At 34.4% G+C, this 27623-nt stretch overlaps 2 protein-coding genes across 2 annotated transcripts; one reads left to right on the top strand and one right to left on the bottom strand.

Moving 5' to 3' along the window:
- Positions 1 to 139: 139 nt before the first annotated feature.
- Positions 140 to 8463, bottom strand: LOC132562803 (uncharacterized). The gene is made up of 4 exons (XM_060227574.1): positions 8333 to 8463; positions 6429 to 6497; positions 4822 to 4908; positions 140 to 1815 (listed from the first exon to the last, which is right to left on the bottom strand). Exons 1-4 carry the CDS (start codon positions 8420 to 8422, stop codon positions 1756 to 1758), a joined length of 306 nt encoding a protein of 101 aa, XP_060083557.1. The 5' UTR covers positions 8423 to 8463; the 3' UTR covers positions 140 to 1755.
- A 6462-nt stretch (positions 8464 to 14925) lies between these two features.
- On the top strand, positions 14926 to 27168 carry LOC132562801 (integrin beta-like protein A). The gene is made up of 15 exons (XM_060227572.1): positions 14926 to 15063; positions 15613 to 15860; positions 16347 to 16487; positions 16881 to 17016; positions 19078 to 19239; positions 21184 to 21341; positions 22061 to 22222; positions 23614 to 23654; positions 23909 to 24022; positions 24704 to 24814; positions 24947 to 25060; positions 25165 to 25278; positions 25461 to 25585; positions 26210 to 26418; positions 26810 to 27168. The coding sequence occupies exons 1-15, from the start codon at positions 14926 to 14928 to the stop codon at positions 27036 to 27038; spliced, it is 2202 nt and encodes a 733-aa protein (XP_060083555.1). The 3' UTR covers positions 27039 to 27168.
- The last annotated feature ends 455 nt before the right edge of the window (positions 27169 to 27623 follow it).

The raw sequence follows: 27623 nt of genomic DNA, 5'->3' as shown, positions 1-27623 counted from the left end.
AGGATATGAGCTAACAAAAGTTTCTATAGTTAATTTTAAGAGTGTTATTCTCTTAATGGGAACCTCTGTTACTGTGTACATGTACAGTGTGTAAAACAGAAATTTACTACAAAACTTAAATAATGAACAAAGTCAAAAATTGACTTCAACAATTTTTTATTCAAACTTCTAAATCAACTTACAATTTTTTGCCTCAAACATCTTATACACCCATTATTCATAAATCTCTCTTAAACCATTTTCTTATAAATCCATCCATGGAAGGCATGATGAAATGAAAACCTTTAGGTTAGGTTCTTCAAATGTCAAACAAGGTAAGATTCTTAGCCTCAGGGTAGAGATATTCTCATTTCTATTTCATAGGGGTAATGGTGGTCATCTTTAAACCTTGTTCAACATTTAAGCCACGTATGTAGAGCACAACACTGGTTACTATATTTAGGAGTTCTTTTCAGTTATTTCCAAGAATGGAATAAAGCTACATGAAAAAATCAGTACAGAAAATCAGAGCCAAAATTCATGATTTTTTTAGTCAAAAATATCTTGATTTTGTTTCAAAACAAACTGACCAATCTAAAAACTCCTATACAGTATATACCCAGAAAATGACAAATCCAGGTCATAAGATACAGTCCTCTACAGCAGAAACTGCAACAAAATGATCAGATAAATTAATAGATGATTTTCAACATTTTATCTCACACTTCAGTGGAAGTAATTAACTCAGACACCATCTGCTGGGTGAGATATAGGAACTGGTTCCTGTTAGTCCTGACATCATAAACATTGACATTCTGCCTGCAGTATTTAGGTCAGAACCAAGAAATGGCCAAAATTCTATAATCGAGGAAACCCACATCCAATAGTAAAGTGCCACATATCAACTGACATCATTTTCTCACACACCACCAAGATATGTATAAAACGTGACAATAAAAACACACACTGTTCACACACTTGCAAAATTTAAATAAATAATGTAAAATGTTTTTGTAAGTAATTAAACTCTATGAAAATGCAATAATCCCAGCTGTACATCATACGTTGTGTGGTGGTTGTTGATTGTGTTATTATCATATAACCTCATTCACATATAAGCTGTAAAGTTGGTTCACTTTAAAGGTCAAAACTTTCATAATTTCTGTTTAAGGCGAAATAATTAAATTTCAAAGAGTAAAAAATTTGGCTATATTCGATAGTTTCCTGTCAAAGACAAGTGAAAAATATAAACATTCTGCCAAACTCATAAAATATATATAATATTCAACAGAAAACTATGAAATTTCCTTTGTATTCAAGGAAAAAACAAAGGAAGAAGAAAGTTGATCTAAACAATGTCCAGAAGTTATGAAACTATGATCACATTCTTTGACATCAAGACAGTTTGATGTTGGGTTCTTCCATATGTCTAATTCAAATTCATATTTTACTATCAAGTTGATGCCCCTCATGGAAAATAACCAGCTATGTTTAATTCAATGTTTATCAACAGACAGGTGAACAATCACACAATCTATAAAACACATTTTTGAAATACTGACTTCATTATCAATTGGACATTACTTAGCTGACATTATCAAATAAATTGATAGCATTTTAACAAAAGTTACGGAATGAAGTTAGCATCCGTTTCATGGTCACATCATCAATACTGGTAATCCTTTACAGAATTTAGTCCTCATTCGTTCTCAGAAGGATTGTCCTGTCTGAAATGTCATCTGCACCACAGCACGTGTTAGAAGTAGTATGATCAGGTCACTTTTTATTAATAGGCACATTTTTCCAGCTCTCAGTGTCAAGATTTGCTTGTATCCTCTGTAGGAGAGAAGAATGTTACAAAATAATAAATCTATGTATGATATCTGCCTTTTAAAAGCACACGATTAAGTTTTTTATAAGTTTTGTTTGTGCCATGCAATAATGTTACAGTATTTTTAATGGTGACTCTCCACTGACAAATAGTAAACTTCCATATCTTTTCCCTCATTTGTTTAGTGATAGTCCAGTATCAAGCTGTAAACTTCTGTTTAGTTCCCTTACCTTACTGGTGATAGTCCAGTGATAGTCCAGTATCAAGCTGTAAACTTCTGTTTAGTTCCCTTACTTTACTGCTGATAGTCCAGTATCAAGCTGTAAACTTCTGTTTAGTTCCCTTACCTTACTGCTGATAGTCCAGTATCAAGCTGTAAACTTCTGTTTAGTTCCCTTACTTTACTGCTGATAGTCCAGTATCAAGCTGTAAACTTCTGTTTAGTTCCCTTACTTTACTGCTGATAGTCCAGTATCAAGCTGTAAACTTCTGTTTAGTTCCCTTACCTTACTGGTGATAGTCCAGTATCAAGCTGTAAACTTCTGTTTAGTTCCCTTACCTTACTGGTGATAGTCCAGTATCAAGCTGTAAACTTCTGTTTAGTTCCCTTACCTTACTGGTGATAGTCCAGTATCAAGCTGTAAACTTCTGTTTAGTTCCCTTACCTTACTGCTGATAGTCCAGTATCAAGCTGTAAACTTCTGTTTAGTTCCCTTACCTTACTGGTGATAGTCCAGTATCGAGCTGTAAACTTCTGTTTAGTTCCCTTACCTTACTGCTGATAGTCCAGTATCGAGCTGTAAACTTCTGTTTAGTTCCCTTACCTTACTGCTGATAGTCCAGTATCGAGCTGTAAACTTCTGTTTAGTTCCCTTACCTTACTGCTGATAGTCCAGTATCGAGCTGTAAACTTCTGTTTAGTTCCCTTACCTTACTGGTGATATTCCAGTATCAAGCTGTAAACTTCTGTTTAGTTCCCTTACCTTACTGGTGATAGTCCAGTATCGAGCTGTAAACTTCTGTTTAGTTCCCTTACCTTACTGGTGATAGTCCAGTATCGAGCTGTAAACTTCTGTTTAGTTCCCTTACTTTACTGGTGATAGTCCAGTATCAAGCTGTAAACTTCTGTTTAGTTCCCTTACCTTACTGGTGATAGTCCAGTATCAAGCTGTAAACTTCTGTTTAGTTCCCTTACCTTACTGCTGATAGTCCAGTATCAAGCTGTAAACTTCTGTTTAGTTCCCTTACCTTACTGCTGATAGTCCAGTATCAAGCTGTAAACTTCTGTTTAGTTCCCTTACCTTACTGCTGATAGTCCAGTATCAAGCTGTAAACTTCTGTTTAGTTCCCTTACCTTACTGGTGATAGTCCAGTATCAAGCTGTAAACTTCTGTTTAGTTCCCTTACCTTACTGGTGATAGTCCAGTATCAAGCTGTAAACTTCTGTTTAGTTCCCTTACCTTACTGGTGATAGTCCAGTATCAAGCTGTAAACTTCTGTTTAGTTCCCTTACCTTACTACTGATAGTCCAGTATCAAATAGTAAACTTCTGTTTAGTTCCCTTACTTTACTGGTGATAGTCCAGTATCAAGCTGTAAACTTCTGTTTAGTTCCCTTACCTTACTGGTGATAGTCCAGTATCAAGCTGTAAACTTCTGTTTAGTTCCCTTACTTTACTGCTGATAGTCCAGTATCGAGCTGTAAACTTCTGTTTAGTTCCCTTACCTTACTGGTGATAGTCCAGTATCAAGCTGTAAACTTCTGTTTAGTTCCCTTACTTTACTGGTGATAACCCAGTATCAAGCTGTAAACTTCTGTTTAATTCCCTTACTTTACTGCTGTTAGTCCAGTATCAAGGTGTAATTTTCTAAATAGTTTCCCTCAATTTTACTGGTTTAATTTTGGTTGTGAAAGCCCACAATCAAACAGTAAACTTTGTTTTTCTTACTGTTACTAGTGATAGTTCACTATCAAATTCTAAACTTAAGCATCAACCTCGTTACATTTACTGGCAAAAGCCCACTATTAAATACTTAACTTTTGCATGATGTTCTATCTTTACTGGTGATAGTTCACTATCAAATACTTAACTTTTGTGTGACCCTCAATCTTAACTGGTGATAGTTTACTATCAAATACTTAACTTTTGTGTGACCCTCTATCTTAACTGGTGATAGTTCACTATCAAATACTTAACTTTTGTGTGACCCTCTATCTTAACTGGTGATAGTTCACTATTAAATACTTAACTTTTGTGTGACCCTCTATCTTAACTGGTGATAGTTCACTATCAAATACTTAACTTTTGTGTGACCTCTATCTTTACTGGTGATAGTTCACTATCAAATACTTAACTTTTGCATGATGTTCTATCTTTACTGGTGATAGTTCACTATTAAATACTTAACTTTTGCATGATGTTCTATCTTTACTGGTGATAGTTCACTATTAAATACTTAACTTTTGTGTGACCCTCTATCTTAACTGGTGATAGTTCACTATCAAATACTAAACTTTTGTGTGACCCTCTATCTTAACTGGTGATAGTTCACTATCAAATACTAAACTTTTGTGTGACCCTCTATCTTAACTGGTGATAGTTCACTATCAAATATTTAATTTCAGTTTTGTTTTCTTAATAAAGTCACTTTAACATAAGAATATAAAACCAGACACAACATGTGGTAATTATCTGATGTTTCTACATACTAATGATATTATTTGTGCATAATCAACATACTCTTAAAGTGTGGTTTCTGTCATTTCTATGAAAATTTTCTTAACAAGTGGTGTGTTATAAGTATCTTTCCATATCAAATATGTTTTATTCAAACTAAAATCACAGAAAACTCAATAATTCTGGTTTAAACTAAAGTGCAAATTATTTACAAGTTTGTACTACACATATTCATGTATTACACAGATTTCAACAGAAAAATTCTTTCCTGTATGGAAATGAAATGTTGATAACCTATGTATTAACTTCTATTCCTAGTGTTTTCTATACCAACCTTTAATTCATCATCCAACTCCGCAGAAGCTAAATCTGAATCAATGTCAATACCAGCTTTTAACATCTCCTCTTTAGTGGGCATAATCTGGAGCAGAATTTTCTTTTATAAAAATATATACTTTTCCATCAATGATCAGATTTTAACAAGTAATTGTGTGTTCCACATGACACACCATTGAAAACAGGGATTTTTAAATAAGAAAATGGTTTATATAAACTCTATTACCTGATTTGAACAAGTATCCCAATGTATACTCTGATCTGACCCATTGAACCCTATGTTGAAATCCGTTTGTGGTAGATGATGTCAAATCATTACTAATTTGAAATTATTTTATTACAAAAGAACATTAAAGAACTAGAGTAAATTATATAAACATATTAAAATTTGTCCCTTTGTAATAAAATGATTTAAATTAGTAATAATTTTACATCATCTACCACAAAAGAACTACAACAGAGGGTTCTCAAAATGAAATATAAATATGTTTATATCATTCATTTTAGTTAAATCTCTTTTTTTAGAATTTCAAATATTACATTCACATGTCCATTCAAATAACTGTCATATGCCTTGAGGTACACCTCTTCAACTTTCTAAGTATATATATACATTGGTCATGTAAGACCACTCAAAAACCAATGATTATGTCATCTTACAACCAGATTATTACTTAGGCTGCTACATTGAACCTATGTGTCAAACATTTGGTATAAATAGACCCCTCTTTGTCTACTAAATGAGAAGCGGGATGTCCGCTCACTCCGGCTTTAGTCTGAACTATGTTATAATGTAATTTGTAAATACAAGGTACATGGATGTTCTTTGTATATCTCAAATCTACACTCTGGTCTTAGCCAGTACATATCAAATTTACGTTCTGATCTGATCCAGTAATTGTCTCGAATCTTCACTCTGATCTGAACTGGTAAATCTTGCATCTACTCTCAGATCACAGCTAGTAATGATTTCAAATCACAAAATCTACACTTTGATCTCAACCAGTTCATCTCAACAAACTTTCAAAGTCAAAATCCAAAATGGCCATCTGTCCATGTTTTTGTTTTTTAGATCAGTCCCAAAATGGACCACGGACCTAGAAATAGGTTGGTTTAAATATATCAATATATAATTATATTTTCAGCCCACCATCTGGTAAAAATATAAATAACTGTTCATAAATAAATTATCTTTTTTGTTGATGTAACAAACAAGTTTATATACAAAATCATTGTCAAATTGTCATTTATATCCACTGAAAGTTTGAACTATATTTCCACATAGAGCAATTCTTTTGACATGCATCATCAGGTAGATCTCAACCTCACATCATGTAAATAAGTGTTGAATAGGCTCCTTACAAACCACTGAAGTTTTGAAAGTCTGAATTCTCAATAAGTGTTGTAGGATAAATAAAATACATGGTCAGTTTCTCAGCAGCTCTGGACAGGAAGACTTAAGCAGCCTTTTTTTTTCACCCTTGCCAAAGTCCAGTTTATATTTTAAGACACCAACCATGTATTCTTTATGTATTTACAGCAATCATTTCATGACAAAATCTAAGACTTCTATAGCATAAATGTACAGTAACAATTTATACAAACCACATTGTCCTTAACAAATCGTTTCTTTGTAATTCTTGACAGGAAGACGGCACCAACAAACAATGACATCTGCAAGATATCACAAAATACTCTGTAACTGTTTACTATTTCAACTTATTAGCACAGTTTAACAGAAGTTTATTGTATAACATGATAAAAATCAACTATCAGATCAGTACTGAGTATCACCATAAACATAATAAGTCAGTATCAGCACATAATCTGATATTTTTAAAGGAACTTAATAAAAGATGTAAATGTATATTTAAAAGGTGTACATGTATATAAAGACCTTTGTAAAATATAAGTTTCAATTAATTTATGATTGCAAAATAAATATACAGTAAAAATAAAAACTAAATAAATTTATATTTTAAAATGGTTTGTTTATACATATATTTGTGCCTGCAGTGCAGCCTGATCAAAACAGTAATTACACATATACAGGTACTGTTGCGTATCTATAAATACCTGAATCTTATTAAAAAAAATAACTACATCTTTTGTAATGAACAGTTATCCCTCCATACTTTGTAGAAATTTGTCCCCCATATCTATGTGAAAAAGGATGTCACAAGGCGTTAAAATGGGTTCTGGATATACTAAGTATTCTATCGGTTTGCCCACAATATATGAAGATACTTGTCAAGCTCACTGTCTGCATATTACATGTGTATTGTATGAAATATGTATACCTCTACAAGTGTAATAATTCTGCACCAAAGATGTATTTGAGGTGCTGGACACCGAAGAAAGTTACAGGCTCTATAGTGAACTTCATGATCATATTTCTATTCAGTTCTTGGGTCTGGATTTTTTTCCAAGATCCTGTCTTCTTGCTTCACATATCTAGCTACTAGCTATCATAAATCATAAAAGATATTTACAATCTGTTAACATTTCTTTCCAGGTCAGGCCACCCAGAGCAGTAAAGTGTTTTCCCAATGACAGAACCACAACAACATTGACTTTTCGGTTTCTCAGCTGAGAAGCACAAATCACCATCATTTTGGAATATTAAACCATGCACCATAGATCATCACCTGAGGCCATGCAAGACTTAAACCAATGTTCTAACATTGATCTTATTGCAACCCCTGCAATCAGTTCTGACAGGAATTAATATACGCTAATTGTCTAAAATCTCACCTTACTTATCATCTTCATAGACCATTAGCCATGTAGCAATCTACCCTCACAACATCCTCACAACATCCTCACCCCAGCCTATTCTAGAACTTGTTCCAGCCAACACAATGGTTTCTCCTTCAGACAAATTCAAACAAGCAAAGATTCCTACAAATTCTTGTTCTATCCATACACAATCATTCAATGGAACACTTTTCCACAAACTGTCATTTAATCAGAAACCGTGGACTCTTTCAAAAATGCTATCCCTGTAATATACATATCCAGCACCTTCTTCAACAATAAGACTTCCTAAAATTCATGTATACAGTTTTACTCAAGAAAGGGATAAAACGTGAATATTAAAATAAAAAGTTTTACAGTGCATGACCAAAATCCTAAATTGTGATGGAAGTCATTATCCCCTTAGAAGGAGAAGATATAAACTGAGTTAATTAAATAACTGCTGTATCGTTTTGAATTAATATTAATCGCAGTTCTACCGGTTCTATAAACATCCCCAATCGCTTTTGTTTTAAGGGTCGTTCAATCACTTTTAAGAGTCGCTTTTGTGCGTGTGCATTTTCAAAATATTGTGTTTAAGTTGGCCTTCATAAATTGTACCTACGGTGACATACGATGAATGCAAAACAATTTTCTTTGAAATGTAAACAGGTACTGGAGCACCGGCAAATCTAGCAATACAAGTAGATTTGCTAGTGCTCTAGTTTCTGTTTACATAATAGGCTTAACTGTTTTCTTCATTATGTCCGTACCAGAAAAGGTAATCCATCAAGAAATATTCTATATCTGCTTCTGAATCTGTTGAAATTCTGTGAAATTGATGACAGTTTCAACTTGTTCATGATGTAATTGGTTAAGTAATCTCCGACGTTCACAATGTCAAATCATGGAGGCGGCCATTCCTAAAATGTAAACAAAAAGCAGTTTCCGGTTATAATCCGGATTTTTTTTAGAACGTTTCATATTCGTATATCTAAAAGCAGAATAGTAATAACGTACAAATATTGAAATGTGCAAAACTGACTGAGACAAGATTTTGAAAAACCAATTTCGAAATTTGATGCTATATAAAACAAATCTTACTACTATTTGACAAAGAAATAAAATATTACAAAAATGATGAATGACATTATTCCCAGAATATTTTTATTTGTATTTTTTCTTGAATAAACAAGATGCCCAACATGTCAGTATAGCTCACATGTAAAGGATACAAGAAGGTTGATGAAGAGATGTATTTCGGTGGAAGAATACATTCAAGAATCTTTAATTTTTATTTTATATATACTAATAAGTCATGCTTATCTTTCTAGTAGGTTTGAAATAAGATAAGTATAACGCAAACCCACGGTTCTTTGGTTATTCAGAAGTTGTTTATAAAGATTAAAAAACTTTCGAGTCTTGACATTGAATGTTGAATAAGGTCATACATTTGAACAAACTTAAGACCCTTTCATCAAAACATAATAAAGACTACAAACCTTTTTTGTTTTAATATAGATGACCTCTGTGACGTTGAAAGTGGATCATGGTCAATCATTTTAACAACTTTTGTAATTAAGTACACGCTAGCGCCAATTTTATTGTAAAAATGGAGGAACAATATATAAGATATACAATAGAATTAATATTTTAAAACAACTGAAATAATTTGTAAATAAACACAACCCTACAAAATTTTCATTCTAAACTATGAAGTATGCTTTCCCAGTAATTCATTGACGCTTTGTACCTTGTCTAATGTCTTATCTAATTGGTAACGAGTTTTTGAAATATGCCAAAATTAAACTATAGATAAAGATTTTTTTGCAATTTATCTATCAGAAAGTAACTGTCTCGTATTATCAAAAATTAATTAGCCGTAACATTCATGGGTCAGAAGTTAAATGATGGTCAGTCTTATGATAAAAACTGTCCCTAGAAAATCACAAAGTCTGTTTTCAACATAATCTGTCTCCTAGGTACTACTAGACCGAACTTCATTATATATCTTTATTTGTCTCTTCATGGAATCCAGAAAAGAAGAGTAAAAGTTTAAATACACACCTACTTATTCTGCGATCATGATATTTCGAGTTCATACATAAGACAAAACGTGCCATGACGGTTTTCCACAAGCCCCAAATATTTCTGCTTACAAAAAAATCATTACAAAGTAACTATGACGATAGAGTCTCCTCTTGACTACAGGTACCTATATCTGACCCCTATTCCTAGGGAGTAGGGGCCTGTGAACGTTAGTTAGAAAAAGTTAGATGTTTTATTGATTTCATGAGAACTTATTTACATGTATTGTACAAGGTATCAAAAAAATGTTTATATTGTAGGATGAACCTATATTACCCTACGAGTAAAGGATAACGATGTCTGTCAGTGGTTGACTTGGAGCTATTTAACAGTCAATATGTAATTACTCATGGTGTTCGAGGAATGATTCAATTATCACGGTAACTTTTACGTAGATTTACATTTTTATACGTTCCATAATGATAACAAGTAATAAAGGAGTTTTAGAAGTGATCAGATTATTGTGACGTTCTCCTGATGGGGGACATACACAATATAATGACGTCATAGTCGCAGAGACGTCATCCAAATATCATAGCTACCAATTAACCAACTAATTCGCAACAGCAACAGAAATCATGGAAAGAAACTACGATCGACACCGGTCCCTTGTATGTCAATATAACTCTCGGAGACGAACAATGAAAGACAAGTGTTCAAAGACAGGAGTTACACGAATATTCCGGGGTAGGAACGAACTTGTCAAAGACCTCAGTGCCACTCCGTGTTGTCCGACTTTGGAGACTGAGATAGAGAACCACGGGAAAAAAGTTGGATTCCTTCCTGCAATCGACACAGTCGACAGTAAGTCATCTAACTAATTACAATACTTCAAATCATGAGTTAAACTCGACAGAGAATTATCCTTAACGTATTTCTGTCAGTTCTATTTTCTACACTCAATAATCTCTTTCCGATGGTATTCGTTATTTCAAGCCCGAGATCTACGTTTGCAGCAGCTATATTCCATTTAGTCGAACATGCTGCCATGGTTTATGGTTTGGTTCCATGGTTTAACTTGTATGAAGATGCAACTTAATGTTTGTGCCTACATTATGTATTAGTGTATCATCTGAACTGTCTTGTGAATATTGTCTAACTGAAGTTCTAGTTCTACTTCATACATCTTTAACTGAAATGCCTCTAAACTGTCAGCACAGAAATTATGTAATTATTCATGCATTTCCATTTCAATAATGATAAGATAAATGGGGATATAGAATCACAGACAAGACAGAAACGTAAGCAAGGTACACTATTTATCAAGCGTATCGTCCGAATCTATTGCAGAGCCACACCTCAAAGAGAGACAGCGTCCAGCTTCTGCCAGGACAATCGAAGCATCAGAAACGAAGAGTTCTTTTCCATATTTAAGGCAACAAAACTCTCACCATAACAAAATACAGCTACATTTGAAAGCTGTTGTATTAAACGGAAGCATGACACTATTGGAAGAGAGAAAATATATACAAATGGCGCTGGTCGGACGGGGTGACCATTCCACAGAATATTTGGAAGAGTTCCCACTACGTGTGAATGTAGGTTATGAAGACGAAATATTGTGGAACAAGAACAAACGAAAGTGCAAAAAGCATCAAAAGTCAGTTATCTTGGAGAATGTATCGCTTCCACGCATTAGCGTTAGTCGTGTCTCCATTACCGAGAGAAAGAAGAGTGAAGACAATGCTTTAAGAATGTAGACCTTTCTATCGTAAGTTCTTTTACTATTCATCCAGTTAATTTGAATGCATTACGCGTCGCGTTCAGTAACGACACTTTGACTCACTACAACAAACGTTTTGCTGGTCGATTATTTTCACTGCCTGGTGGCGTTTGTTTTCTTGTATTTTAATGGTACTGTAGCTCTTGCAGGTGTATCTTCTAATTTACAACTGGCACACGCCCACTTTTGTTGATTTTTTCCAGTCATGTAAGGTGCCTTTTTTACCCATAAAATATGTCTTTGAAACATTATGCAATATCGAGTTGTTACTGTTAAATCTATGTTGGTAGGAAAATGTGTTTTAATGCATTTTTTTAATTTTCCGTTTCAGTATTTGTTTTATTATGTTGTTAGGTAATGGTGTCCAATGGATGGAATGGTTTGCAGCATTCGCAGATGTATCACCTGGACAGTCACATAAAAAAAAATTGTAGAAGAATTTCATATTTTACATCTATTAAATTTCATTCAGTATAAGTTCTTTGATATTTTTGTCTGGATGGCCTATACCGTATCCATATATTACCACTAAGTATGGATACCATCTTCTACCGATATTTCCCGACAAACATGAACAAGACAAATTGGAGTGAAATGTTATGGTGTGTGCTTAACCGCTTACCAATCAACAACAATGTTACATTATGCAGGCGGATATGTTGATTTCAGTTATTTTCTTTTTATATATTATTAATTTGGTTCTTTTCTCAAGACGAGAGACCGAGTATGTCAACAGAAAATGTACCGAGTCATCCCCGAAATACATTCAAAACCATCTACGTGTAAGGCTTCTCAAGTGTTCATTTGATACCTTGCATGGTCAGAGACGTTAAGACAGAAAAAGAAAGTCTGATATGCCAACAGAATCTTAATTCGACCTGAAATTAGGTGAAACTACGGCGACATGTGAAGAGATAATAAGAAATCGTAAACGGAGACCACCTGATTAGTATTAAAAGAATAGAACCAAGCGTTCCGTAAAGGTAAGCGTCTTCTATTTCATATATCCACTATGTAAATACAAGCAATGCACGTTCCCAGATGATGATATACAACTTACCGGTTAGAGTGAATAATGAAAAAGAGTCTGATGTATACAGTTTTGTCGTCCTTGAATGGCTATCCTAAGTATACGGAAAACGTTAAACATTGATTCACTGAATTAAAACTAACTCACCGTTACTCGTGATTAGTAAAATCATCATTATCTATTGACATGGTGCGCATATAGTATATGTACAACAGTGAGCAAACATGGAAATATTCTCCATTGGCTTTTTCTAATTGTCACCTAGATACTGTTTGCTTGTTTACTAGTTTTTATCGCCCCTTGAACAGCTAGGGTCATCTGGAGTAGTAATTAACACAATCGTAATTTGAATTACAAAGATTTAGACGGATACCAATAAAACAAGGTTAACAAACAGTTGTTCCCGATGAGTAAACGTTCCCTGCTTCACCGACGACATCTTGGTCTATTCAATTAGACAATATGCGAATATTGTTTACGACACCACCAGAACTTGTGGAAGCATAGATATTCAAGATAGGGAAGCAGAAAGCATCGTGTTTATCATACGGTTGGGTGAAAAACCGTTCCTGCTGGTTTCAGTTTATAATTCTAGTGGATATATATAATTTACATGGTTGATTAATCTCTTGTCATTCCAATTCGTCAACTATACGTCTAAAAGTGAAATTGAAGGACATGACACGGTCTATGATTTTATAGGTATTCTGCAAATTCTGCCCTGTGAAACGAAATCATGTCAACCAAGAGAGGAGCAGTATATTGAGTGATCTTAGTAACAAACTCAACGAAGACATTGTCAACCAGAGATTTGCTCAGCGTCACACTTTCATCCTTGGTACTTTCATTTGTCTGTAGACGTAATTTTCACTTTACAGTATTTGACCCGCCGTTCTTTGGAAAGAAATATCTAGCGAATAAGCAGAGAATGAAGCTGATGCGGCCTCTGTTATTAAGTTTAGGTGAGCTGATAACGTGCCCAGGCCCCACTTGTATAAAATATCTCAATTTCAGATTTCCTCAAGCCCAGATTTTCCTCAGCTAATATCTCCTTGAAAATATCTTGTATGAAAATTCCTCAGGGAATTTCAGGACATCCTAGCCGATGTCTCCTCCTGTTCCTTGAGAAAATTTTTTACAAGCCGTTTTTAAGGAGATATCAGCAGAGGAAAATCTAAACTTGAGGAAATCTCAAGTTGAGATGTTTAATACAAGCGGGGCCTGGTTGTTATATAAAGTTCTGTTTCTAAACACATTGTTACAAAAATACACACAACATTATCTATACGTCACACTGTAAGCACACATCATCACAAATGAGCAAATATAAGCAGAGATATTCAGAAAGGTACATATTACAATTATTTTGCTATGTCTTTGGATGTTACATGCCGACTTCGTGACATCCAATATTAGGGATGGTAGGACAAACGATTTCATCAACAGTAACATGTATTCTTATGAATGATGCACAAACTTATTCTTTTTGTCACCTTACAGTGAACTAATTTAGAAATGAGAATAAAGCACAGCCACATATTCATTGGATTTCTCTTTCTAACGCTTAATTCATAAATGTATTTGCCCAAAGTAATATATCAATTTCATATTCAATGTTATACTGTGTTACACGTGTAAATATTTACATTGGCTACATAAGGCCGAACTGTCGTATTTTAACTTGCTCTAATCGCCGATTCAAGATAGATGTATGTATTTTGTAAATAACATCGTGAACTATTAAATCTGAGAACATGTACAAACTAAGAACCATCGATAAACTTTAAAATTACAATTTTTGTAGAGTGAAGCTCATGGTAAGATTTTTTATTTATTGTTATCGGCAATGTTAGACAACGACACTGATTACCATATTTTACTGACCGCCTTACTTCGCCTATTTCGAGTCACGAACGATAATTTTCATGATTGAGACTTGAAATTTATGATTCGTTACGACTTCAATTCATGACGTAAGACTTCATGCAAAAATCTAACTTCCTATAGAATTTTACACTTAACAACCCTCACCATAATTCGAGTCAACTTTGTTGTTTGTACATTTCACTGTGTTGGTTCCTATCTTTCAATAATAGCGGTAATATACCTGTTTGATAGCGTGTAGCCTGTCACTGCAATGTGATAAAAGTAGGATATTGGTTCGCACCGTGCCATCAGCATTATTTACAGAACGATCGTGATTTTGAAGCTTCCTGATATATACAAGAAGACGAGTAAACAGTCCAATCTATATTAGCTTGAAACCATATCACAAGCGCTTGATTTATATGTGATAAATTACCTTCAAAGCGACCTCCGACCAAATACGTGGATTTATCAGAATTGTCTCCTGACAGAAATCAAACATAAAAGTCCCCGCTTGATACAGTAAACATACTTTTAAAAATTGATATTTTTCACGAACGAAATATCACGAACGAAATAGTTTTCTTTGCCAACGGCTTTATCATATGTGGAATTATGAACAGAAATGTTCAGTTGGTGTAACATTTTAACAATACACCATGGTAGGAAAGCAGGACAGGAGGCATTTTTTCCTAGTGTGTTTCAACTTTCTTGGATTGATATTGAACACAGTCCCAGTGTTGTGTGACCATTTTAGAGGAGGAACTATCAGTTGGAGAGTAACTGGTGCCAACACGGTGAGTTTTATAGAATTACAAATGTATATATTAAAGATTACATGGAACTCTCCTTCAGTGGACTTCACTCATATGCTTCCTGTATTTTTTATGATATCATTATTGTGTGATATTTGGCCAATGTATTAAAACACAAATTCAATTTTTATTGTTACCTCGCGAGAGTCACTCAAAATGCATGTACACAAAACATCAGCCATTATATTTTGAAAACCATGATTTGTATCTCGCAAAGAAATTATTATATATATCATACCGAATTTCAGTAATGTTGTCATGTCATTGTGGAAAAACAATATATACAATAAGATGTTTGTCTTTCTAAATCAAGTATATGGCTATTCTGAAGACAAATTTACGCAACTTTACGCAACCTGTCTGATTCTCGACTGTTGATAGCAGCCGGAGTCCTTATATGTCACTTTTAAGAAAATAGTTATTTCTGCTAACTGTAATAGAATCACATAATGGGACAAAGTACACGGTAACTATCATTACGACTATACGAAAACACTTTTTCAAACAGATCGCCTCAAATTTGTATTTCAGCCGGTTAATTTCCGTTTCCGACTTGCGTATGGTATAGGAAAGGGCCCCGGGTGTAACAAAGGACTCATTGGCAAATCTGTTACACAATTGCCAAACGACTTCTGGGAGTGTTCAAGAGGATGTCCCTCCGTTCGAAACATTACGGACGTCAACTATGTTTGTAGTTCAATAGACCTTGTAGAAGCATGGGAACAGGGCCAGGATAACTTTAAATACACAATTCCAACGACTGATCCTTTTACGGTGGCGTAAGTGAACTAATGTTTTTTTTGTAATGTTTCCTTTTTTAAATTTTTTTGGGGGGTAAGGGGGGGAGGGGAGGTTGAGGGTGGAGGGTTGGAGGTTGGGTTTGTCAAGTGTAGACTTTATATATATACTTTTTGTACGTTAAGTGATTAGCTTTCTAAAATGAAATGCAAAATATCTTCACTTTGAGCGATACTTTTCTTTCATTTCATTCGAGAGATGAGTAGTAAAGAAAATTGATTTATATATATTCTGTCAAATATTGGATCTTTTACAGGTTTTCATGTATTCAAATCTCAAGAATAATTCAGTCGAAAAACAGCACATAACACAGCTCTCGTACTATAACATTATCGATCTTTACAGTGGTATTACATTACGTGTAGCAGAAAAACTATTTCTCTTTCTACAACTGATTGTGGTCAGAACTGATGTGACTGACCGATTATAAAACTTCGCTGTTTGGAACTGGATTGTGTTCTCTTTAGTTACACTGGACGAACATGGCTGAATGTGAGCTATGGGCAGTCTGGAGATTTCCACCTTCAGACCACCGGCGATTTGAGAATACGAAGTGATACTGGTCAGCCGAACTCCAGTCCACTGACCGCCAGTATGCCAATCTATCAGTAAGTTCGAAGCTACATACTATCTTTCATCTAATAATGTGTTGCGTTTTTATACTACAACAGCGAGGATAAGAATCAAAACTTTATGAATAAAAATAATCGTCAACACATGGTTGAACAAAAGACACACAGGTGGATATGACATTTCAATGGTGTTAGTTACAATTGAGCCAAATGCACTAGTCCCATAATTCCATTTTCGTAACTTTTGTATGATTATTTCAGTAGAACGTCCGGTACGTATAATTTGAACCGCGTCCTTATTCAAATAAATTAAAACGTGGCATGGTTACGACAAATGGCGCGGACTAAGAGTCCACAAGCATTGTCTACCACCTGTAATACTGAAGATTGAAAATTTATCAATTTAGATACCGCTGTTTCTATTTAAAGGGTTCCATTTGGATGTAAAAGCGCAATAACTATACCAATAGCGGACCCGGATGATGACGTAACGGTGTGTCGGTGGGCAGTTGGTGCAGAATGCGGCACGGATTGTCTTGGTTTACCAGCGGGTACACTAAAACAGGTATGTTTATATCGTCGTATTGTCACTTATGCTTGACTGACAGTGACGCCAGAAATTGTTTGTCAATTCAGCGAAGGAAATACATGTATCAAAATTCAATATATATATATAAATCTAATTTAATATGAAATATTGAAAGAAACATCTATTAGTTATTTAATTTCTCAATAAACTTGTATCAATAAAGTATTTCTAAACTATTGTGTCTTCAAACGTTTAAACTTTCTCGTGTTACATCGTGAACAGAGTTTGTCATTGGTAGTGGACAGATAAAGATATAGTACCCATAGTTAACCTAGTGCGGTTATTTGCGTTTGTGGAGGAGTAACTGTCATACAGTATTGAAAGTTTAACATATAATGTCATGATTCTTAACGTTTCAATGCACTAGCATCGCTACATATATTTATCCAAGATATCAGTCCATGAAATACTTTTTTTTCTGAAAAAAAAACTGATGATGATTTTGCGGTATTTAAAATATCGTATACATATTGTATAATATTTCATATGATCTCGTCAAACACAATATCGACATCATACTCGAGAAAAATCGTCTTTACTTGCTTTCATGGATAGATATAACTCAATAAATCCTCTTATGTTAATTTTCAGTTCGCGGACAGGTAAATTCGTAGGTCATTCGAACCCACGATATCAACGAAAATAAATTCCCCACGAAAGTGATAAATTTTACAGTCGATGAAGCAAAACACTCTTCATCTGGTCTTATTCACTCCATGTAAATTTGCTTGTTTACATTTCGTCCAAGTTTAACTGAATTTGAATTTGGATTATGATTCTGTTGACATGATGTTTTTTTTGTTGCTGACTCGACTTAACCCAATCAAATTGAATTTGATAATAGGTTTCCGCTTGTAGATATCGCACAGAACTTTATCTACTATCATGGTATTTCAGTTTAATGTCGTGGACTACATTTTTCTTATTCTAAAACTATTTTAAAACACTTTGATTTTCATGTTGAATGAAAAACGTATTAGCTTAAAGTCAAATATTGCCAATTTTTATCTAAAAAGGTATCGAAAGGTGCCTGATTCTACGTAACATTTATAAAGAAATGAATTCAACATGAAGCTCAGAAATGTGCATATGTCAATATAGATTATGGCAATATAAAATGCGTATTAATGTCTTCTATCAGGATAATGAATGCTTTTATTTTCTATACACAAGGTTTGTTGAGAAATCAGAACATTCGGATTGATAGATAATATTATCATATCCCAAGGTTGGATATTTTATGATTATTTTTTACTAAATCTACCAATCATAGCTTTGTCATGTTGAATACATATATCAAATAACATTAACTGTTTGTATATAATAATACATATATCATAGTTGTTGATTAAAGGCACAGAATAGAAAACAATCTTGTCAAGGACAAAAGAAGGACAATATTCAGCACGCACAGACTAAAGACTGACATAAAACGGTTTTTCATAATATATATATACATAACAGAATTTTGGTCATTATTGTTGATAGATGATCAGTAAAAAAACCCCAGTAAAGTGCATTGAGGAAGACTTCTAACACTGAAAAAAGACCATAACTAGGACCATCAATTACAATATTTGTTTACGATGTCGACACACTATTTTCGACCTGACTCTACATTATCACAGGATTATAGTACAGCCGAAAAAAGGTCGGTTGATTTCTTACCAACTCTTTCACTATACGCATGTCAGTGCTAGTAAGCTTCATACTGGTCATTTGTCTGATGAAAAAAAGACCGTGTAGTCATCGAAACATCACACTCAACTTTTATTCTATTGACATAACCAACCTGACGAAAATGTTCCGTGACAGAATGCCATCCATTTACATTTGTCAGGATTGACCTACATTTCATTATATTCCATCAATGGAGAATGCCATTGTTCGCACTATTTACAGCCATAACTGGGTTAGTAGGTTACACTTTTAACCCTACAAGCCTTTTCATTTAATTTCATTTTGTGCTATAATGATTTCCATAGATCTTAATCGTGAATTCCAAGCCTAAACATGCAAATATGTTCTTATGTACAGTCACCCTGTCGGATAGAGCTAGAGCCTGATGTTCTCTCCGGTTTTGTCGAGAATGGCTGGTATAAAGTGCTGATGATGGTAGAAGATTTACCAAAAACGGACATTTTTCTGGACAAGAATCTCACACTAAGGACAAGTGTTCTCAGTACCGTCCCTCTACAGGTGATGACATACTGAGATCATAAGAATTCAAATTAATTAGTACAGTTTAAACTATACTTACCCTTTAAAAAAAAACCCGTATTTACCCTTACAATTGATTCAGTGGAACATCAGCTTTTCTTTCGTACAGTTCCCCTTTTGAATAACGTAATTCACATGCTCCTGATATCTTACGGTTTTCAAACGTGCAACTAAATCGTCCACGATAGAGACAGTTAACAACGCCAGAAGAAGTGTGACAATGACATCCAGAATGAACTACATACACAGATAAGGTTTTGTTAGGAAGAGTGTAAAGATAAATATGTGAAATAAGTTGAAATGAATATTTGCCTGTTATGATGAGGAATACATACAAATATCAATGCTGGTTGCATGTAAAAAAATGTTCACACTGAGAAAGGTGTAGGTAATGAAATGCCCAATTTAGTCATTTGAATTCCTATGCAAAATTAAAAATTATTAAAAGGACAGACTGTGGTAGATGAAAATATAGTAAATTCGAATTTTTGATTAAGGTTTGAGGTGATTATCTCCCTTGCATCTAGGTATGTATTTTTTAACTGTGTATGTTTATTTTCATGTATTTTTCAGAGCTTCATATTACATTATGATCAACTACACCAAAAAGAAAGGAGGTTTATTTTTTATAAAAATGAAATGGAATAAACAAATAGTTGAAAGAGGTTTCCGAAATTTAGGAGTAAATTTTGAACTTTGTCGCAATTTCATATGTTTTTTCATGAAATACAGTAAAGAGTATTTGTTAGACATGCTTTCAATAAAAATTAATTTGTTGTCAGAATATGATGATCACGATGATTAATCCTGAATTTGGGACACGATTTTGTTGTTATGTGTTTCATAAAAGGGAAGCAGGAATATTCCAGTCATTTTCATCCAATTTGAAACGTTCGTTCCATTTTTTCACAACCAGTTGCAATAACTTCAGGTTTGATTAATATGTTATAGAAATCTTTCGAACCCTTTATTTATTGAAAGAAAAATATTTGGAAATTTCTGAAATAAAAATAAAACTATTTATCAAACTTATCGTAGTCATGTTGGCTTCATGATTCCTTGGTAGCTGTGTTACCCTGATATTATAGGAATTTTGTTCTAATACGGTATATCTGTTTGAATTCTAAAAAACATACCATTACTCTTTATCATATCTTTAATGACTATCACTCTCTTTTTATACCCATCTTTGTAAAATACATTTTTTTATCTATCTTGATTCTCTCATTAAACCGAATAGGCATATTATAAACATATTTTTGGCCTGAACATTTTCTTCCAAGATTAGTGAAGATCTTTTCAAAACGTATTCTTACATTTTTCACAACAAAAGAAAATATACTCTGACACACAGTTTGCAAGGAGATTGATATAAGAATCATAATCTGCTTGCCATGCTCCTGCTACTGTGTAAATAACCTCCTAATCCATGTAAGGTTTAAAGAGTTTATGAATGATCTGAAAAGAAGCATTTTGAACCCACCCTTACAATGTTTTCCGATAATAACATCCCTTTTAATTTTGTCAACTTTACCGTTCCAGAGAGAGTTATTAATTTCATTATGCTTAATGCTTAAATTGATAAATAAATAGATGTATTGTTATATATTCCTGAAATAACACCGTTTTGGCCTGTATGGATAAGCTTATCTAACACTTTTTGTATTCTGCCTGCTATAGACCAAGACGCATTGTTTTGTACCTCAGGTAAACAAGTAATTATTCTCTTCTGTTAGTAATAGATAAGTCCCTTTATTCATAACCATAATTAATTGAGTTAACAAGAAAATTGTCTATTTCCTAAAATACTTCAATCAAAAACAATTTTTATCTGAAAACATCTTCCGTGATGGAAAAATTCTAACGAAAGTGTACCCAGAACAATTATAGACATAACCTGTATTAACAGTACATCTTTTGCAGTTTGTTGTGCACACGATCAAGTTTACCTCACCGTCTCCGTGCAATATCGCTCCATCGATTGTTCCACCAACACCATTACACGGGAAAACTATCCTGGTCCCGTCAAATGACACGCTGGTCTTAAGACTGTTTGCAATGAGTTCGAAACCATACATAAGGTAATTGCGTTTTTAATAGGTATTTGTTAATTACTACAATCTTGATAAAGTCGATTTTGATGTAATTGTATTACACTTGGCTTTTAGTTCACAACATTTATGAAGAAAGTACAAATGCAAAGCTTGTAACCATTCTTCAAACATGTCCATTCCAATCCTGATATCATTCCCATCTCTCTTATCCATCCCGATCCTTCAATCAAAATGTTTCCCTATGATACTCCCATGCAATACACCACTTTGATCCATTTATAAATTACTTACCTGATATTTGATCTCGTTCCTTGTACCAGTTTCACCCCACTCCGTGTACCGATTTCACTTCATAAACAAATCCCCACAACATGTTACAATCCCAATCCATGTTACAATCCCTCTCCCTGTGTCAACCCCGCTCCATGTACCAATCTTCACACCATGGTCAAATCAAATCCAAGACCACATACCAATCCCATCTCCATAAACCAATCCACAATATGTTATAATCCATAGCCATGTACTGACCCCACACCACAGTATACCCCACTCAATGTACCAATCCTACTCCAGACTACACCCCACTCTTTATATAATCCTTAATATTGATATACTCTCTTGGGAAGACAAGTAAACTGGTGGAAAATAACATTTTGTGGACTTTGTTAAAATTTATGAAGTACACTTAATATGGTGTTCCAGATTTACCAGCTACACGATACAGAAATCATTGTTTGTTACAGAATAAAAGAGTTCATCGTTTCCACGCCATATGGCGTCACTTTGTCGCCATTGAACCTCGACATAAATCGAACAGATGTATGGTATAGCGAGTTGTCATGGAAGCCTCACCAAAGTCAATTTGGAGAAAATATATTTTGTTTCCAAGCCGTCGACACAAATAAGTAAGTTCTGTATATAAACAAGGGTTGTCCTATTACACCTATCTATCCATCCTTCTACCTGTCCTGATGGGTCACAAAGATAACACAGCCACATATAAAACAACACCCAGTGTCATGGTTCAGACAACGTAAAATTATATTATAATAATTTGTCTGTATCTGTTTCGGTGAGGAAATTATGTTTCATAAGATGTTTATTAATTTAAACGAGTAACTCTAAGCAATCTTATTTATTCACTCTGCATTTAATTATACCTTTATCAAAAATTGAAGTGAAATAAGAAGAAAAGGCAAATATTTAAGATTTAATCTATTGAAGTTGATTCCATTAACACATTAGTATAACACATTATATATAATGTGTTATACTATGTCCATGTTTGTATCCTTGTGTATGTTACTATTTTGGGAGAGGACTTATATAAGCCTATTAAATTTCGGGTTGGTGCACCTCCCCATGTGCTTCTTCACATTTATTTTGACCAGTTTACTCAGTGACCTTCAAACTCCAAGAATTAATGTCTTTAGCATCTCTGACGAGTCCTAAATAGACGAAATAGTTGTATGATGCAGTTTATTTCATTGTTTGGCTCAACTCTAGTGAACTTACATTTGTATTTAAAGGTGTTATTTACTCGCGTGTGTTTTGTACAGTCTTATCTTCACAATATACGATATTTTGAAAGTAAGTTTACAATAAGCTACAAAAACATTTATTTTAATATTCAAAATATATACCAACACCAACATGCTAAAAATTTGAGGTGCAGTTGATTTTAAGTTTATCTGCATAAATAATGAGTTATTGTCTTACACAGTAAGGATAACGGTTGGGAAAATGAAACAGTTTTTATCATCATAAAAATTCGTTATTTAACATACAACAGCTAATGTATGTCAATCTTACAGTAACTGATTGGAAACTAGAACATGTCTGTAGACGTGATTATCCCTGTTCCCACATTTCTATAAATGACAACAGTGACCTTGGCCTTTATCGTGGGTCCAGAAACATCTTTTTAGCCAGGGTATTGTAATCGGGTAACTTTTGTACAAATTTTGAGAATAATCCCTTAGAAGATTGAACTGGGGTGATGACATTTGAATGCGACGGGTATGAATGACATTGTATAAAATCCTGGCATCAAAAACTGGTATTGCTTACGTACTTTATATTGCATGTTTCTTTTGCAAATTATAACTTATTATTTGCTTCGTTCTTCCTTTCAATTCATGAAAGTTTAATCCAGTTTTCAAAAATCATATGTGTGGATATCTGCCTAGATCATCGCGAGAGTTAAACGCGATGAGAATAAGGACGGGAATCCTTACATGGTCAACAACATCTTAATAGAAAATCTGTTTTACTTTTCACGTTTACATCTTTTCAGCATGACGAGTCCCCAGCGCTGTTTTACTTTCGTTGCTGAAGGTATGGTTCTCTTTTCTAAACAACAACACTCAGTTCTTTCCATTTTATAACACAATACAGTGTGTATTAAAAAAAAAAGTTTTTTGTCCAAAAACATATTTTGATTCTGTTTTAAAAACATTGAGAGAAATGAAAATGGACATTTACAGACTAAATTCCTTCTAAGAAGTACAAATATCAAGAACAACGTTGATGAGAATGTGTTTCCATATAATCCTATCTATATATGGCTATATTTATTGTTATCGTTCCAGCCGTCCATCCATGTGACAGTGGACCTTGTCTTAACAATGGAACCTGCTCCCTGGATCTGGACACGTACAAATGTAGCTGTCCAACTGGTTTCACGGGTAGAACATGTGACACAGGTAACCAATGTCTCTAGCGGACGGCGAACTTCGAGGCTGTCATTATGTATGTAATCGTCTGTGATTATAGCCTCATCATCTGAGTAATGTATTTTACGTTTTTTTTTCTCTATTTTTGTCCGTTCTTCTGTCTGCGGTCGTCCGTCTGTCTATTCCTACTCTGTTAGCACCCCAATAGTCATAGTAATTTAACTCCAAAGACATGTTTGCATAAGAGAGGCAGCTTTTGAGTGTCATGCAATATCAATATGATCTATCAAGATCTCTCTTACCAAAAATGGATTGAAGGAAAGGGTTTTTCGAAAGATGCGAATGTATGTGTATTATGTATGTGCTTGGATGTTGGTAACCTGCATAACTTTGAAGACCTCACAAGGTTGTTATTGCCTTCGACTATTTGTCTTTTCCTGTAACATTCTATGTGTTTATACTATTGCTGCCTTATGTTTATGTGACGATCTCTCCTTTTACATCCATTTTCATTTTCTCTCATTTTCTCTCCTCTGCTCTTGTTTAGAGTTGCAAAGTAATGATTGATGTCAAAGATTTACTGTTTAGCAGCGCATATATTGCTGTAACTACATGTGATATCATTATGAGTACACATATAAATATTTGTCGCATCTAGTTAGCGATGTTCAGAATGACATTTTCACCAATTATATCCTGAATTACTTACAGATATAGACGAGTGCTCCAGCAATCCTTGTCTTAACGGCGGTACCTGTTGGAATCGTATTTCGGAATTTGTTTGCTTTTGTCCATCTGGCTTCATTGGAAGGCAGTGCCAAGGTATGTAATTATTATGCATGGTATTCTTATATTAGATTGTGTTATTAATTTGCTTTGAGAATGAGTGCAATGCCTTGCCATCTTATATTTTGTTCAGATTTTGATTAAAAGCAATGTCTTTATTGTTACCAGATACTGATAATTGTGCAATCAATTCATGTCAGAACTTTGGCACGTGTATGTCCTCGCCAGCTGGCTTCAACTGCACTTGTTTAAGTGGATACATGGGAAACGCATGCCAATACGGTAGGTATACCTCTACATAGTAACATTCTCGACAACTAAATAGTCAATCAATCAATTACATAAACAAGATGACGTACCTAAGCAAATGACTTCAATTATTATAGAACAAGATGAGTGCAGTTCTCTCCCTTGTCAGAACGGCGGCACGTGCGAAGACATGGTTGGGGGATTTCTTTGTCGTTGTCCGGTTAAATACACAGGAACCACGTGTCAAACAGGTATTTTTAAAACGGTAATTTTTTCGATGTTAACAGAACCATCGATTCCTCCAGTGTTTAATATATCTTTGTCAAAGGTTGTATCCGTGTTTCATTGTTTTCTACTACTGCTTCATTGTTCAACTTGTAGAGACAAACCTGATCTGGAATGGTTCGAAGCTAATAATAGATTTTTTTTCTAGAAATCGACTATTGTCATCCTAATCCATGTTTAAATGGAGGGGCATGTACCAGACACGGCAGCAGCTATTCTTGTGATTGTCCAGGAAATTATCTAGGACTCAACTGCGAGAGACCTCAAAACAAGGTAAAGCTCAGAACCTTGATACATGATTTGTTGTCACTAGACATTGTCGAGAGGATATGATTCCCAAATTCACAAAGAATTAATAAATTGGGGCAAATTGAATGTATTGTGAAAAATTGTATCCTTTCCATTGAGATTAAAGACATATTGAAAGTGTTTTATGTTTTTGACCATAGGTGCTTTCTTTGGAAGAGTTATTAGATCAAATTGTACGATTTCTACTTTCTTATTGTAAACTGTCCATTTCGGGATAGTAACATATTACTTTCTCAGTCTGACGGGTTTACAAGATGGTAATCATAATGATAACATTTGGTATATTTTATTTGTGTTTGCGAAACGAAGTTGGACGTGTGCAGTGCGAGTTAGTAACATAGTTTACCTAGTCGTTTTAGTCATTAGAACATAACATCACGTACTTGGACTGACCACGATTTCTATGATTGGTATCGTCGATGTAGTAGAAGACACTTGCCTTTCAGTAATCAGTATCATTGCACATTCCTTGGGTCTTCGTGTAAATCTATCTTTTGTTCAGATTTTGCTCTCGTTTCAAAGGTACCAAATATTTAATTCCAATGAAATTAAATTCACTTGTTAAAACCTAAATGTGTATTTCCGAAGGGATGCTCCTCTCCAGAAGAATCGTACTGTATGTGTAACGTCGACGGAAAACCAGTTAAGGTTCCAGTTCCAGTTCCCGAGGCTCGGACAAATGGACTGGACAAGGAGGATTTAGTAGCTGGATTGATAGGATTTCCCATTGGTACGGCAGTTGGAGCTATCATGGCCGCATTATGGCACTACCTTATCAGGCCCAAGTGTCATGACAGGTAATTTGGAATAAAATCATGTTAGAAAGATTTAACTGATTTTATATTGTAATATTAAGGAGGGACTTGAGATTATTTTCACATCTTAGTTACACTGATATAAAACCTAGAATGGGGACATTCTCTCGCAATGTCCCTTCTTTGGTTACGTCAAAATGCAAATAATGTCACGAATTTGTGAAGTCACAATCAAAACGATGGGGACCTTAAGCTTTCCATTAGATTAAACATTAGTTCCATTAGATGCACATACATGTTTCGATATTGGTTACTGTTGGATAATCATATCGATCGAAACAAAGTGCTATAATTGCTCTTTATTGATATGTATTTATATTGCTTTTCATATAATCATTATTTCTGTACAGTTCAGGGTATTTTTCATTTCCAGGGGAGGCTATACTCGACAGCCTCAGAAGCGGCCAGGGTCGTCATTGTCTACTCGTAGTCTGATAGGTCGGACGTCGCCAGTCTCGCCGAGTGACGTCGGAACCTCCGTCATCCCTCCGCAACCTCTTAATGTTTACAGAGCGGCATTTAAGGATCCGACAAGCCACAGGACTGGCGTTAGACTCAGCGATGATAGTTATCTAGATGGTGTCAGGGATTGGCCGACTTAAGTTCAACATTTTTTTCATAAACAGGAAATATGTTTCTGTTGTGTCTTGACTTGATGTTGGGAAATATGTCTAAAAACAAACATTTTAATATATCACGATATATATACTTGACCTTTTTGTCCTTTAACAATGACCGATGACTATCATAATGCTGTATAACTTGGTGTTATGATACTGCGGAGTAGAGAGGCACTTAAGATTGATTCGGGACGTGACGTGACAGGACAGACATAGATCACACGTAACGCGCCCTCTCCAACAAAAAGAGAGATAAAAATGGAATGCATATTGTGTTTGTTTTATGTTGTACCAACTGTGGGGTTTAGGAGGAGAGGGTTTAGGGTTTGTTGGATGGGGGTGGGGCGTTACTGATACATATACACAAGAACGGATTCACAAATGACATGCATGGAGATATGACATACTTTATCATTTAACGTTTATTAACAGTGTAAAATTAGTAAATGATAAACGCAACGGTATAGCAATTAATATAATAATAACAATTTAACAACAAAAATAATACATGTAAAAGCTCATCTTACTGTTAGATTTAAAGACAAAAGAAATTTGTTTAAGCTTGGA

The sequence above is a fragment of the Ylistrum balloti genome, unplaced genomic scaffold (genome assembly GCF_031769215.1).
Source record: "Ylistrum balloti isolate Yb309-2 unplaced genomic scaffold, AGI_CSIRO_Ybal_v1 Utg371514, whole genome shotgun sequence".
Classification (NCBI taxonomy): Eukaryota; Metazoa; Mollusca; class Bivalvia; order Pectinida; family Pectinidae; genus Ylistrum; species Ylistrum balloti.
This window is presented reverse-complemented; position numbering and strand designations above follow the sequence as displayed.

Excerpts from the sequence above, each read along its gene's own strand:
- LOC132562803 (XM_060227574.1), bottom strand. The coding sequence starts at position 8,422 with ATGAACAAGTTGAAACTGTCATCAATTTCACAGAATTTCAACAGATTC. Across the intron at positions 4,909-6,428 it reads GATTTGTTAAGGACAATGTG|ATTATGCCCACTAAAGAGGA; the intron begins GTTTGTATAAAT and ends ATTCTGCTCCAG. Across the intron at positions 1,816-4,821 it reads AGTTGGATGATGAATTAAAG|AGGATACAAGCAAATCTTGA; the intron begins GTTGGTATAGAA and ends TCTCTCCTACAG.
- LOC132562801 (XM_060227572.1), top strand. The coding sequence starts at position 14,926 with ATGGTAGGAAAGCAGGACAGGAGGCATTTTTTCCTAGTGTGTTTCAAC. Across the intron at positions 17,017-19,077 it reads CAGCGGGTACACTAAAACAG|TCACCCTGTCGGATAGAGCT; the intron begins GTATGTTTATAT and ends TCTTATGTACAG. Across the intron at positions 22,223-23,613 it reads CAAGCCGTCGACACAAATAA|CATGACGAGTCCCCAGCGCT; the intron begins GTAAGTTCTGTA and ends ACATCTTTTCAG.